Raw genomic sequence first — 10,785 nt, forward strand, 5'->3', positions numbered from 1 at the left:
TGACATGAGATGATCTAATTTCTTTCATTTGTTTACAGCTTGCTACTTCTTTTAACCTAACTACATCCATATTCAATGATTTTGTACCTGAGGTAGGTACTTGTATTTGCACAGACCTTTAAGAAAGAGCAGTAGCTAGTTTCATGCAGATATTATTTATGTACTAGCTCTTTTCCAAGTTTGGAGGAGACAAGGAAGCTGAGCTGGTGTATGATTAGTGGAAGATTCAAACCTACAGATCCTCCCCCTCATAACTCCATGTTCTTCTTAATTCTATATTGCACTACTCCTTAGTCACCCTCTGCCCCCCTTAAGTGCCAGATTTGCAGTCAGTCCCTGAAACGATTCTAAAGACTAAGCGGTAGCCACCTGTGAGATCAGTCTCCCTTTATTCCTGTTAGAAGTTAAGGTATCTCTGCTATCAGTAGCCTGACTTCTCTATGCAAAGATCCCTGATTTAGGGCTGCTGGAGTTTATATACAGCAATTGGTATTAAGGCAGTAATAGGCATGAAGAGCAAAGTTCACAAATTGATGCAGAAAATTAAGATACTATGAGATGCTTTAAAAATGCCTATTGTGACAACATTCACTATAAGATTATGAAACTTCTGTGATATCACAAACTAAAGTTTTATCCTCTAATAGTTTCTCAATTTTTCAAAAGATTGGCTCTTTTGAAGGCCTGCCTGTCTTCCAGTTTCTTTATCTGGTCATTATCTTTTTCTCTAACATGAATCACTCATGTCCATCATTTTTTTCAACATAGAGTGCTAATCCCCTCCTTTTGAAATTGTCAGGAACAGCCCTTAAATTATTTCTCCAAACTTGTTCACTATCAGTGGGTCTAAAACTTTGTCATTTTTATAGTCTCTGAAACTCAAAGTTTATGTCATGCCAATTTCCTCATTTCAGTTACTGTAGTTATAGTGGAGTTTTTGGATTATTTGGTTAATTAACAAGAGGATTCGCATATAGTACCTGATTATGATGTATTCACAGAAACTGTAGTTTAAGAAAAATCTCTTCTGAAGAAACTCAGTATTCAACCTCTTTGAAATTCAACAGATTGGTCTGTATCACGTAACAGCACACCCAGTGCTGTTGAAGCTGATGGCTACATCACCACCTGCAGTCAGTCTACAGGCAGATGGATGCAGCCTACACATCACTGGCTGTGTGGATGTATTTGCTGTTCTGCCAAATTCCACCATCCAGTACCTCTTTACAGGGAATCTAGTAAGTAATGTAAACCGGAAGGTAACATTCAGGCCTGGGGCTAAACAAATCACACAGTTATCTTCCAAATCCTTTGAAAATCATATAGATCAGCATAACATAGAGTATACAGGCCTGCCACAAACATGCAGACTGTTCAATTACATTTGGCAGGGAGGAAATATGCACCAAATATTGCAGAATTTAATATGCAGGTACAAGGAGCAAGTTATGAAAGCGCCTTTTTTTTCCATGTGGGGCGGCTAAGTCATTCTTCAGGAAGAATAAATTGTAACGTAGGATAAGCTTGATTGTCTGGTGTTCAGTCTTCCTAGCTCATTTGTTATAAGATAGTTTATTGTGTCTCCAGACATCTTTTCATTAGGTTGAAATTGAACCAGTTATGTTAGCCACTCAAAGATTTAAATGATCCTAATGATAAGCAGACAATCAGGGCAGTGTGATAAGTTAGCTCCTGCGATACCTGTTGCTGGCAGAAAGCAGCAAACTCACCCAAAATTTCAATATCTGTAATGACCAAATAAAAAGTTTAGATGCTGTGTTTCCAATCACAAAAAGCAATTGCATTTGTGACTTCATCTAGGGCAGGATCTTATGGTCTATATACAGTCACAGAAGACTGTTTTGTTTTTTCCTTGCAGACAGCCAGTACCAGAGCCAATCTTACAGTAACTAAACAGAAGTTGATTATCTCATTACTTCTGAAGAGGTAACCAAGGAAAATTCAGAAAGCAACATTAACGATCCTGGCATTAGGACACGACAGAATTTCATTGTGTCAGCCTGAAGGTGCTTGTTTCACCATGAGAAAAAGAAAGTTAGTCACTGCCTTTCTCACAGGGACTCTCTAAGATACTTTGACTGCTTGGTCCAAATCTTGCAGATGAAATATAATGATATTTTGGAACAGCCGTGTCTTTTGTGCAACATATATTACTGTAGGTTAAACACCATTTCAGACAAGAGTGTTCAATTTATTAGTTATCTTAAAGGAGTCCATTTACTTCTGTCCTGATATTGGAGGATGAGGTTCAGTAGTTTATGCTAAACCCTGTATCTCTTGCTTCTGTGCTATGTCTGAAAGTCATAAACAGAACTGCCTCGGTGTAAACACTACACTGAAGCACCATAGCCAGCTCTTTGCATGCACCATAGCCAACTCTCTGAATGCCTTTTCATGAAGGGAAGGTTTTCCTTCACAAGCCTTGTAGTCACAGCCCAGACCTACACATGACCACGGAAGGAGATTAATTTCTGAAAGATCCCAGTGATTCTGGATCTGATTTGTAGTTATATCAATTTTGATTAAAAGCTGTTGGGACTCAAAGAATCTTTTGCAAAGTCAAATGTGTGAGTCAACATGAAATCAGTAAAAAAAAATATGCATAAATGAAATTAAAAGGAAATGCACATTCACACTACTGCATAAATTGCTTTTAGGTCCCATGTCTGTCCACACCTTAAGCAGCACCATAAGAAAAAAATACATTTATGCCTTTCGGAGAACTGCAAAGTTGTGTTTCTTCTATTCTATTTATTTCATATGGCCTCACATCTTCAAGCAGTGACTGAACATGACTTGTGCCTTCAACCTTTCTAGTGACTCTTCTTCTTTCATTTATTTCTCTCAGGCTCCGGTTCTCCCTGCTGCACTCCATTGCTGGCTTCTCTGAGGTAGGTTAGTGGTTTCAGTGCCTAGGTAAGGTAGCTGAGCCCTTCAAAAATTGAAGCAATTTATCAGAACTTTGTGCCTGCAGAATACTGTCTGTCCTGGGTATATCATCTGCCACTGCTCTTTCTGCTTTAAAATAGTACATTCTCTACTTCTCTTTTTCTTTCCAGTAAAGAAAAATACCTCTTGGAGTGCTTTCTCTCATCAGAGGCACCAAAACTTACGAAGTTATTGCTGTGTAGCTTAAATTGAAACAGGGAGCAGGGTCTGCCTGGGTCCTCGTGATCTAGCAAGCTGTCATAGTTAATTCTGCTGGCTTCTGTATTCAGCAGCACAAAGGCAGGCGTGGAGATAGCACCTCTTCTAGCAGTTTCTGACAGCTAGCCTGAATTCACAGCTGGATTGAGTAGGCATAGCAGTTGAAGTGAGTCCAAAGTCAGACTTAAGCTCAGTTACAGGAATTATCACAAATCACTTCAACCAAATACCACAAAAGGCAAGTCAAAAATAGGGAGTAAAAGAAACCATGACACTGGTTAGACCGTTCACCACTGACTGAGAGGTGGTCAGTACAACTCTGCAGCAGCTCAGCCCAAACTACGTCTTTAAGTGAAGAGAGGAGGACAGAACGTCAGGACAGAGGTAGGTCTTGCCACCCAGAGAACAGTTCAGTTCTGAGAACTGACTTCTGGAAGCTGAAGTGGGGTATTTCATTCCTATAGCTAAGGTTCGGCCCAGATACTTAACATGAAGGAAAAAAAAGACTTCAATTCAAAGTATTCTGAGAAAGATGGACACCCTGTTGCAGTGTATATTTTGCATCGTCCAGCTGCAGATCAGAATAAAAAGATTTTTTTTATTTGAGGTTTTCTCTGCCAAGTTCTGTTCTGATCTTTTCAAATGTAACTCCAGTTCTAACTCTCCCTCCCTTCCCCTCAAGCTGCAATCCCACAGATGTCAAGAAATAATCACCGTGTGTATTTTCCCCCTTACAGCAGGTCTCACAGGTGGAGAATTTTCTGTCTTATGCTTTACAGAGTGTAGTGATCCCAGTAATCAATGGTAAGGATTGTGGCCAGTTCCTGAGCAGAGTTAGTGGGAAAGAGAGACTGAAACTATAAAAAGGAGTCCCCAACTTTAAAGACTGTGTTATGGGAGGTTTTCTGTCACTTTGGCTATACCTGGGTGGGTCTACGCTGTGCTGGACTTCAGGCCTGGTCACCCAATCACCTGGACCAGAGGCTGGGACAGAGCATGTCTCAGCTCCCTTCCAAACACTGTGCTTGGGTTTCTTTCCCACTGAATGTAGCACGGCAGCAGAGCTGACACGTACCTGTCTCATCCTGACATGGAGTCAAGCCATGAGCAGAGAATGCCCTTGACTTGGGAAGCTCAGAAGCATGCCAGCATCTTGGGGTCTAGGAGTAGCCTGTCACATCATCTCTTTCCTCTGCTTCTGCCCTCCCCCTGCTGCCTCAGGCAGGACGAAGAGGAGAATCAGCTCTGTGGGATGCAGAGAGAGAGAGTCGATGAAGAAAGAGGGGAAGTGAAGCTGGAAGGAACACAAACATATATAAACAGGGAAGAGTGCAGACAGTGCCAATAAGGTTTAACAGGATCAAGGAGAGTGCTGTGGGAGAAGGTGAGCTATTGATGAGGAGAAAGGAAGGGGAATGGAGGGGAGGGAATGCAAAAGTCAGATATTTGGAAAAGCAAATAGGAATAAAGCTAGGGCTTAATCCAGGAAAGTGGGGATAGATGAGAATAAGAAGGACCAACAGCACTAGGGGATCAGGTAGAGAAGAAGATGAAAGGAAGGTAGAAAGCAAGTTAGGGGGAAAGCAGCAGGAACATACCTGGAGAAGAGCAGAGACAAACAGGGGCCAGTGTCAGACTGCTGGGGAGACTTTGAAAGGCTTGTATGTTACTTTTTTCACAGGACTTTCTGTTCTTCAACAAATAAGAGTAGTAGCTCACTTTCAGGGGTGTGGTGGTGGCTTTTTAATTGGAAATTGTAAAGCACATTGAGTTCCTAATGAAAGATGTTTCTGAAGTGCAAGTGTTTTATTACTACATATAGATGTGTTTATATTTGTCCTTTTTTAAGGTAAACTAGGACAAGGATTTCCTCTTCCTAACTTGGCCCGTACTGTCCTCATCAGACCTGTAATGAAAATGAATCAGGTAAGAAGCCTGATTTCTTGTTTAAGCATGTTGCTTTTTTTCAGGCCTGTGAATTCATGTGAGTGCACTTATGTTGGGCAGCTCTAAACGTACCTAATATTAAAACTTGACTATAGATTAGATATAAAATCCTAACTCTGGGTCAAAAATGAGCCCCTCTGGAAATTTGAGCAGTAGTAGTTATAAAGGGTCCACTAGCCCTTTGGAGAATGCTAGCAATGCAGAAAGGCCATGAGGACAGCTTTGCTGTTCCCAGCAGGCCAGAGGAGCATTGACAGATTGAGTCATTATTCTGACTCAATATAGTGGAGGAAAGCCCGTAGGCAACCTGAGTGCTGTTGTGGTAAGTGCCACCCAGCCTTTAGGAGGGTTGTATTAACTTACTTGAGAGCCCGTTCTTACCCTAAAATCAACTAAAATTTATGAAGCGTAAAGCCACACTTGTCCACTGTGCTGCTGAGGAGCTCACCATGGGATCTAGCCCCAGAGTACTGACCCTGAATACGTCCATCTGAAATTTAAGGTAATTTTACATGTTCTTCTTTCCTCAGGGTCATCTGGTGATTTCCACTGATGTTCTCTACAAACAAAAGGGAGGGGGAGATGAGGACCTTCACAGTCACTCCTAATATCCCTTTACGTTCAAACCTTAATAATAGAAATGAAGTCTTCCTTCTACTAGCTTGTAGGGAATAGGCGCTATAAGATTAGATGCATGCCTTTTGGTCACTGTTTTTAATGTTTTAGTAAGAACTTCTGTCTTTTCACCGACTGCATCTGTTGCTTTTTAGTACAGCAGGTGTGGCTGGCACAGTGTTATGGGTACTTAAAGAAACTTGATATTCTGATAAGGAGTGACTGCTGCTTCCTAGTGTTATAGACACCAAGTGCTACTAATTTTAGGGTCAGGTTCTTGCATTATTCAGCTTATCTCCATTAGTTTTAGCAAGGCTTCATTTATAGAATGAGATCTTATTCTTGGTGAGTAAGAATTTCACAACTTTTCCCTTTGTAACTGGATACCATGAGTGGGAACAGATTTATGAAATCCTGTGAATTATTATAGAATTACAGAATCATAATTTAGGTTGCAAGGGACCTCCAGAGGTCATCTAGTCCCAACCCCCTGCTCAAAACAGGACTAATTAGATCAGATCGCTCAGGGTGTGTTTACTTGAGTCTTGAACACCTCCAAGGATGGAGATTCTGCAAGCTTTCCGGGCAACCTGAGTAAAATTTTTTCTTAATATGTAATCACAGATTTTCCCATATTCCAACGTGGTCTGTTGTCTTTTGTCCTATCGCAGTGCACCTCCGAGGAGAGTCTGGCTCCATCTTTTATGTATCCTCTGATTAGGTAGTTGTAGACAGCAGTAAGCCTTCTATCTTCCAAGCTGAACAGGTCCAGGTCTCTCAGCCTCTCCTTGTACGTCATGTTCTCCAACCCCCAACTATTTTGGTGGCCCCTGCTGGACTGGCTCTAGTATGTCCATGTCCTTTTTTTACTGGGGAGCCCAAACTAGACACAGCACTCCAGATGCAGCCTTACAAGTGCTGAATAGACAGAAAGGATGGCTTCCCTTGACCTGCTGGCTACGCTGTTGCTAACAGAATCACAGAATGGCCAAAGTTGGAAGGGACCTCTGGAGATCATCTAGTCCAACCCCCCTGCTCAAGCAGGGTCGTCTAGAGCTCATTGCACAGGATCACGTCCAGGTGGGTTTTGAATATCTCCAGAGAAGGAGATATTCTCTGGGCAACCTGTTCCAGTGCTCGGTCATCCTCACGGTAAAGAAGTTTTTCCTCATATTCACATTTGGCACAGTACTCCAGATGTGGCCTCACCAGGGCTGAGTAGAGGAGGAAGATCACCTCCCTCGACCTGCTCGCAACATTTCCTAGTGCACTCCAGGATACCATTAGCCCTCCTGGCCACAGGGGCACATGGCTGGCTCATGCTTAACTTGTTGTCCACCAGCACTCCCAGGTCCTTCTCTGCAGAGCTGCTTTCCAGCAGGTCAGTCCCCAGCCTGTCCTGCTGCATGGGGTTATTCCTCCCCAGGTGCAAGAGCCTGCACTTCCTTTGTTGAACTTCAGGAGGTTCCTCTCCGCCCAACTCTCCAGCCAGTCCAGGTCCCTCTGAATGGCAGCACAGCCTTCTGGTGTGTCAGCCACTCCTCCCAGTTTCGTATCATCAGCAAACTTGCTGAGGGTGCACTCTGTGCCTTCCTCCAGGTCACTGATGAATACATTGAACAAGACTGGACCCAGGACTGACTCCTGGGGGACACCGCTACTAGCTACAGGCCTCCAACTAGACTTCGCGCGACTGACCACAACCCTGTAATACAGCCCAGGATGTGATTGGTGGCCTTTGCTGCAAGGCCATGCTGCTGACTCATGCTTGATTTGTCCACCAGGACCTCCAGATCCCTTCTTGCAAAGCTGCTTCCTAAACAGCCCCCAGCCTGTACTGCTGCACAGGGTTATTGCCTCCCAGGTGCAAGATTTGTTGCTTGCTCTTCCTGAATTTCAAGAGTTTGCTGTCAGCCCATTTTTCCAGCCTGTCCAGGTCCCTCTGAATAACGTAGCGTTGACTACTCCACCCAATTTAATGTTATCCACAAACTTGCTGAGAGTGCATTCTGTCCCATCATCCAGATTGTCAGTGAAGGCATTAAACATTATTACATTTTTGGTCACAGTACTGATCCCTGAGGAACCCCACTAGCTACTGGCCATCAGCTGGACTTTGTACCACTGATCAGAACATACTGGCTGGACTGCCTGGCTCAAATTTCCATGCACTTTATCCAGCCCATATCTCACCAGTTTGGTGATGAGACTAAGGGATATTGCATCAAAGGCCTTGCTAAAATCAAGGTATGCCACCATCCTCAGCCGTCCCTTTGTCCACAGCATCAGTCAGCTCATCATAGAAAGCAATGAGACTGGTCAGGCATGACTTGTTCTTGGTAAACTAATGCTGACTGCTCCCTTCTTGTCTTTCATGTGTTTAGAAATAGCTTCTAAGATGTTTCCCTCCTTAACCTTCCCAGGGTACTGAGGTGAGGCTAACTGGCATGTAGTTCCCTGGGTCTCCTTCCTTGTCCTTTTTGAAGACAGGTGTAATGTCTTCCTTCTTCTAGTCATCACGAAGATGACTGTCCCTTGACAGCCATGACTTTCCGAAGATGATAGAGTGGCTCCGTAATGACATTGACCAGCCAGTGCCTTCAGCACCTTCAGAGGCATCCCATCTGGTCCCATGGACTTGTGTATGTCCAAGTGAATTAAGTGATCCCTAACTCTTTTTTTTTTCCCTCTACTATGGGTACTGTTCACTCCCACAGACTCTGCTAGGAATCTCATGGACCTGGGAGGCCTGCGGGCAAGCCTTACCCTCATCCCACTGAGCAGTGGACCCACACTCTCCTTACCCTTCCTTTTGCTACCAATGTACTCACAGAAATCTTTCTTGTTGCCTTTCACCTCCCTTCCTAGTTTCAACTGTGGCTGAGCTTTGGCTTTCCTGACTTCATTCCTAGATGTGCAGGCAATGTCTTTGTATTCCTTCCAAGTAGCTGGTCCCAGCTTCTACCTTCTGTGTACTTCCTTTTTGTGTTTGAGCTCAGTCAGGAGATCTGTGTTCATCCCTGCTGATCTTCTGCCACACTCGCTCAACTGTCTGAGCATTGTAATGAATTATTCCTATTACTCCTGCTTTGAGGAGGCTATCCTTGAAGGTTAGCCAGCTTTGAAGATTTGCTCTCCAGGGCAATTTCCGCAGATCCTCCACCTCTTTTCTCTTCCGGAGGGAGGGACGTGTGCTCCAGGTCTGACCAACGGTGCCATGGCTGGATGGGTCTTTTCAAAACAGGGCCATGCCATAGCATACCACTGCTCCTTAAGCTTCAGTCCTCTGACTGTGGCTCACAAAGAGATAAAGCAATTGTTTCTCTGAGGACTAAACAACTGTTGCTGTATACACCAACAGTTCTCCGATATCACCCTATGCTTATCTACCAGGGCTTTCTGGCACTAATTGCCCTAAATCCTAATCTGATCACAGGAGCCTCTGATATTGATGTCTTTCATTGTCCCTCTGAGCACTTCACTCCTCTCCAAGAAAAGCACAGAGGGGTGAGGAGGGAGTAGCTGTGGGTGGAAAAAGCACATGGCACTCTTTTCTTGAGCATTTGGGATCTAGGGGAGCCACTAGTGTCTGTGGGTGAGACACTAGTGTCTGTGGGTGAGACTTATCCTTCACTCTGGCTCCCTTCTGTGAGCATTTCTACTGGGACTGATTTAGGGACTATACAGGTATGGTTTCACAAGGCAAGATCATGTCTGTTTTGCCATTCCCTATCCTCCTTATGTCTGTTGGTGCTTTCTTTTTTTTATGTCTGTCCTTCACTGAATTTATAAATAGGAGGTTTTTTACTGCCTAAAAGTATCTAGTCACATTTTTCTTCGCTTGTGTGCATGAAAGGTTAGCTCATGTTCATTCTGATCTGGTATTGTTCCCCAGTTGACAGAGCAACAGAAACCATACATGTCCCTCAGTGTGCTGCAGACTGGAGAGCGTGGAGAAAGGGGAGAGCTGAGGAGGCAGGGAAGGGGAACAGCCAGACAGCTGCTGGGATGCAGCAACAAGTTTCTCTTTATTGCCATGCTGATGAGCTAACTGGCTTTCTTGTAAATGTGGTAAAAAGGGTCATGGTCTATACTCTCTTTAACATATACATGGGAACAAATGCTTGGTGGCTCAAAACAGAAAATCAGACTAAAATTTTACTTTTAGAGTCTCTTTTGTAACATCTTGAAAGGTGAAGAGTTTGGACAAATTTGTAGCATTTTTGAATGTGTTATCTGAATATATCTGTAAACAGATATTTGGCTTTTACTGCTATATTTGTAGAAAGAAATGATGAAACTGTTCTGGAAGCTTCCGTCTGTCTTTGTTAACTTTTGCTGAAAGTTTTATGTAAACTCCTGGGTATGTAAACTCCATTAAAAGAACCATAAAATGTTAAAAAGATATGATGAGGGCAAGGTAAGATAACGTTCATACTCTTCAGGCATTTGTGAATCTTGGAAATCTATGTGGATGGAAACAATGGAGCTTTTCCCTTGCTTTGAAGGAATCGAGGTACTTGGGCAAAAAAATTAAAGGAGAAGTGTATGTAGCTGAGGATGTGATTTTTATTCATCCTCAGTTACCAGAGATATAAATAATAGAATGATTATACATGTGACTCCCTGAGGTGAACATTAAATTTGTGTATAGTATGAGTATTTGTTGACTGACTGACAACTGTCTCTACCCTTTTCTATTCATGGATTGCACAATGAAATGATGCAGATTATCCAGTGAAGTTTTCCATGCCTGAGGGAATTTGCCTGGATTACATGGGAGCTAATTGATTAAATCACCTCTTTGACAAGCCAAATAGTACTGGTTAGCTGAAGGATAAGCAAGCAGAATAAAAAGAAAATATTAACTGCGAGGATTTGATACGCATGTTTACAGTTTATGGTATGCTGTCTCCTGAGGAATTTCAGAACAGCTGGACCTAGACTGTTGTTTTCCATCTGTTCGTGCTAACAATCATACACCCATTTGGTTCTTTTATATACAGACCTTTCCTCTCAAGTCTATCTGAAAAGTCAGTGCGGAAGTGGTATGCC

General features: G+C 43.0%; 1 protein-coding gene across 1 annotated transcript in view; it reads left to right on the plus strand.

Moving 5' to 3' along the window:
- LOC138067259 (BPI fold-containing family C protein-like) overlaps nt 1–10,013 on the plus strand; it is a 31,470-nt gene extending 21,457 nt beyond the window's left edge. Inside the window, exons 11-17 of the mRNA XM_068943837.1 lie at nt 39–92; nt 1,068–1,238; nt 1,880–1,947; nt 2,870–2,912; nt 3,906–3,972; nt 5,018–5,094; nt 5,646–10,013. Coding sequence (XP_068799938.1) covers nt 39–92; nt 1,068–1,238; nt 1,880–1,947; nt 2,870–2,912; nt 3,906–3,972; nt 5,018–5,094; nt 5,646–5,723 — 558 coding nt within the window. The 3' untranslated portion in view covers nt 5,724–10,013. The remainder of the gene's footprint in view (nt 1–38; nt 93–1,067; nt 1,239–1,879; nt 1,948–2,869; nt 2,913–3,905; nt 3,973–5,017; nt 5,095–5,645) is intronic.
- Nucleotides 10,014–10,785: the final 772 nt, after the last annotated feature.

Source organism: Struthio camelus, chromosome 1 (genome assembly GCF_040807025.1).
Source record: "Struthio camelus isolate bStrCam1 chromosome 1, bStrCam1.hap1, whole genome shotgun sequence".
NCBI lineage: Eukaryota > Metazoa > Chordata > Aves > Struthioniformes > Struthionidae > Struthio > Struthio camelus.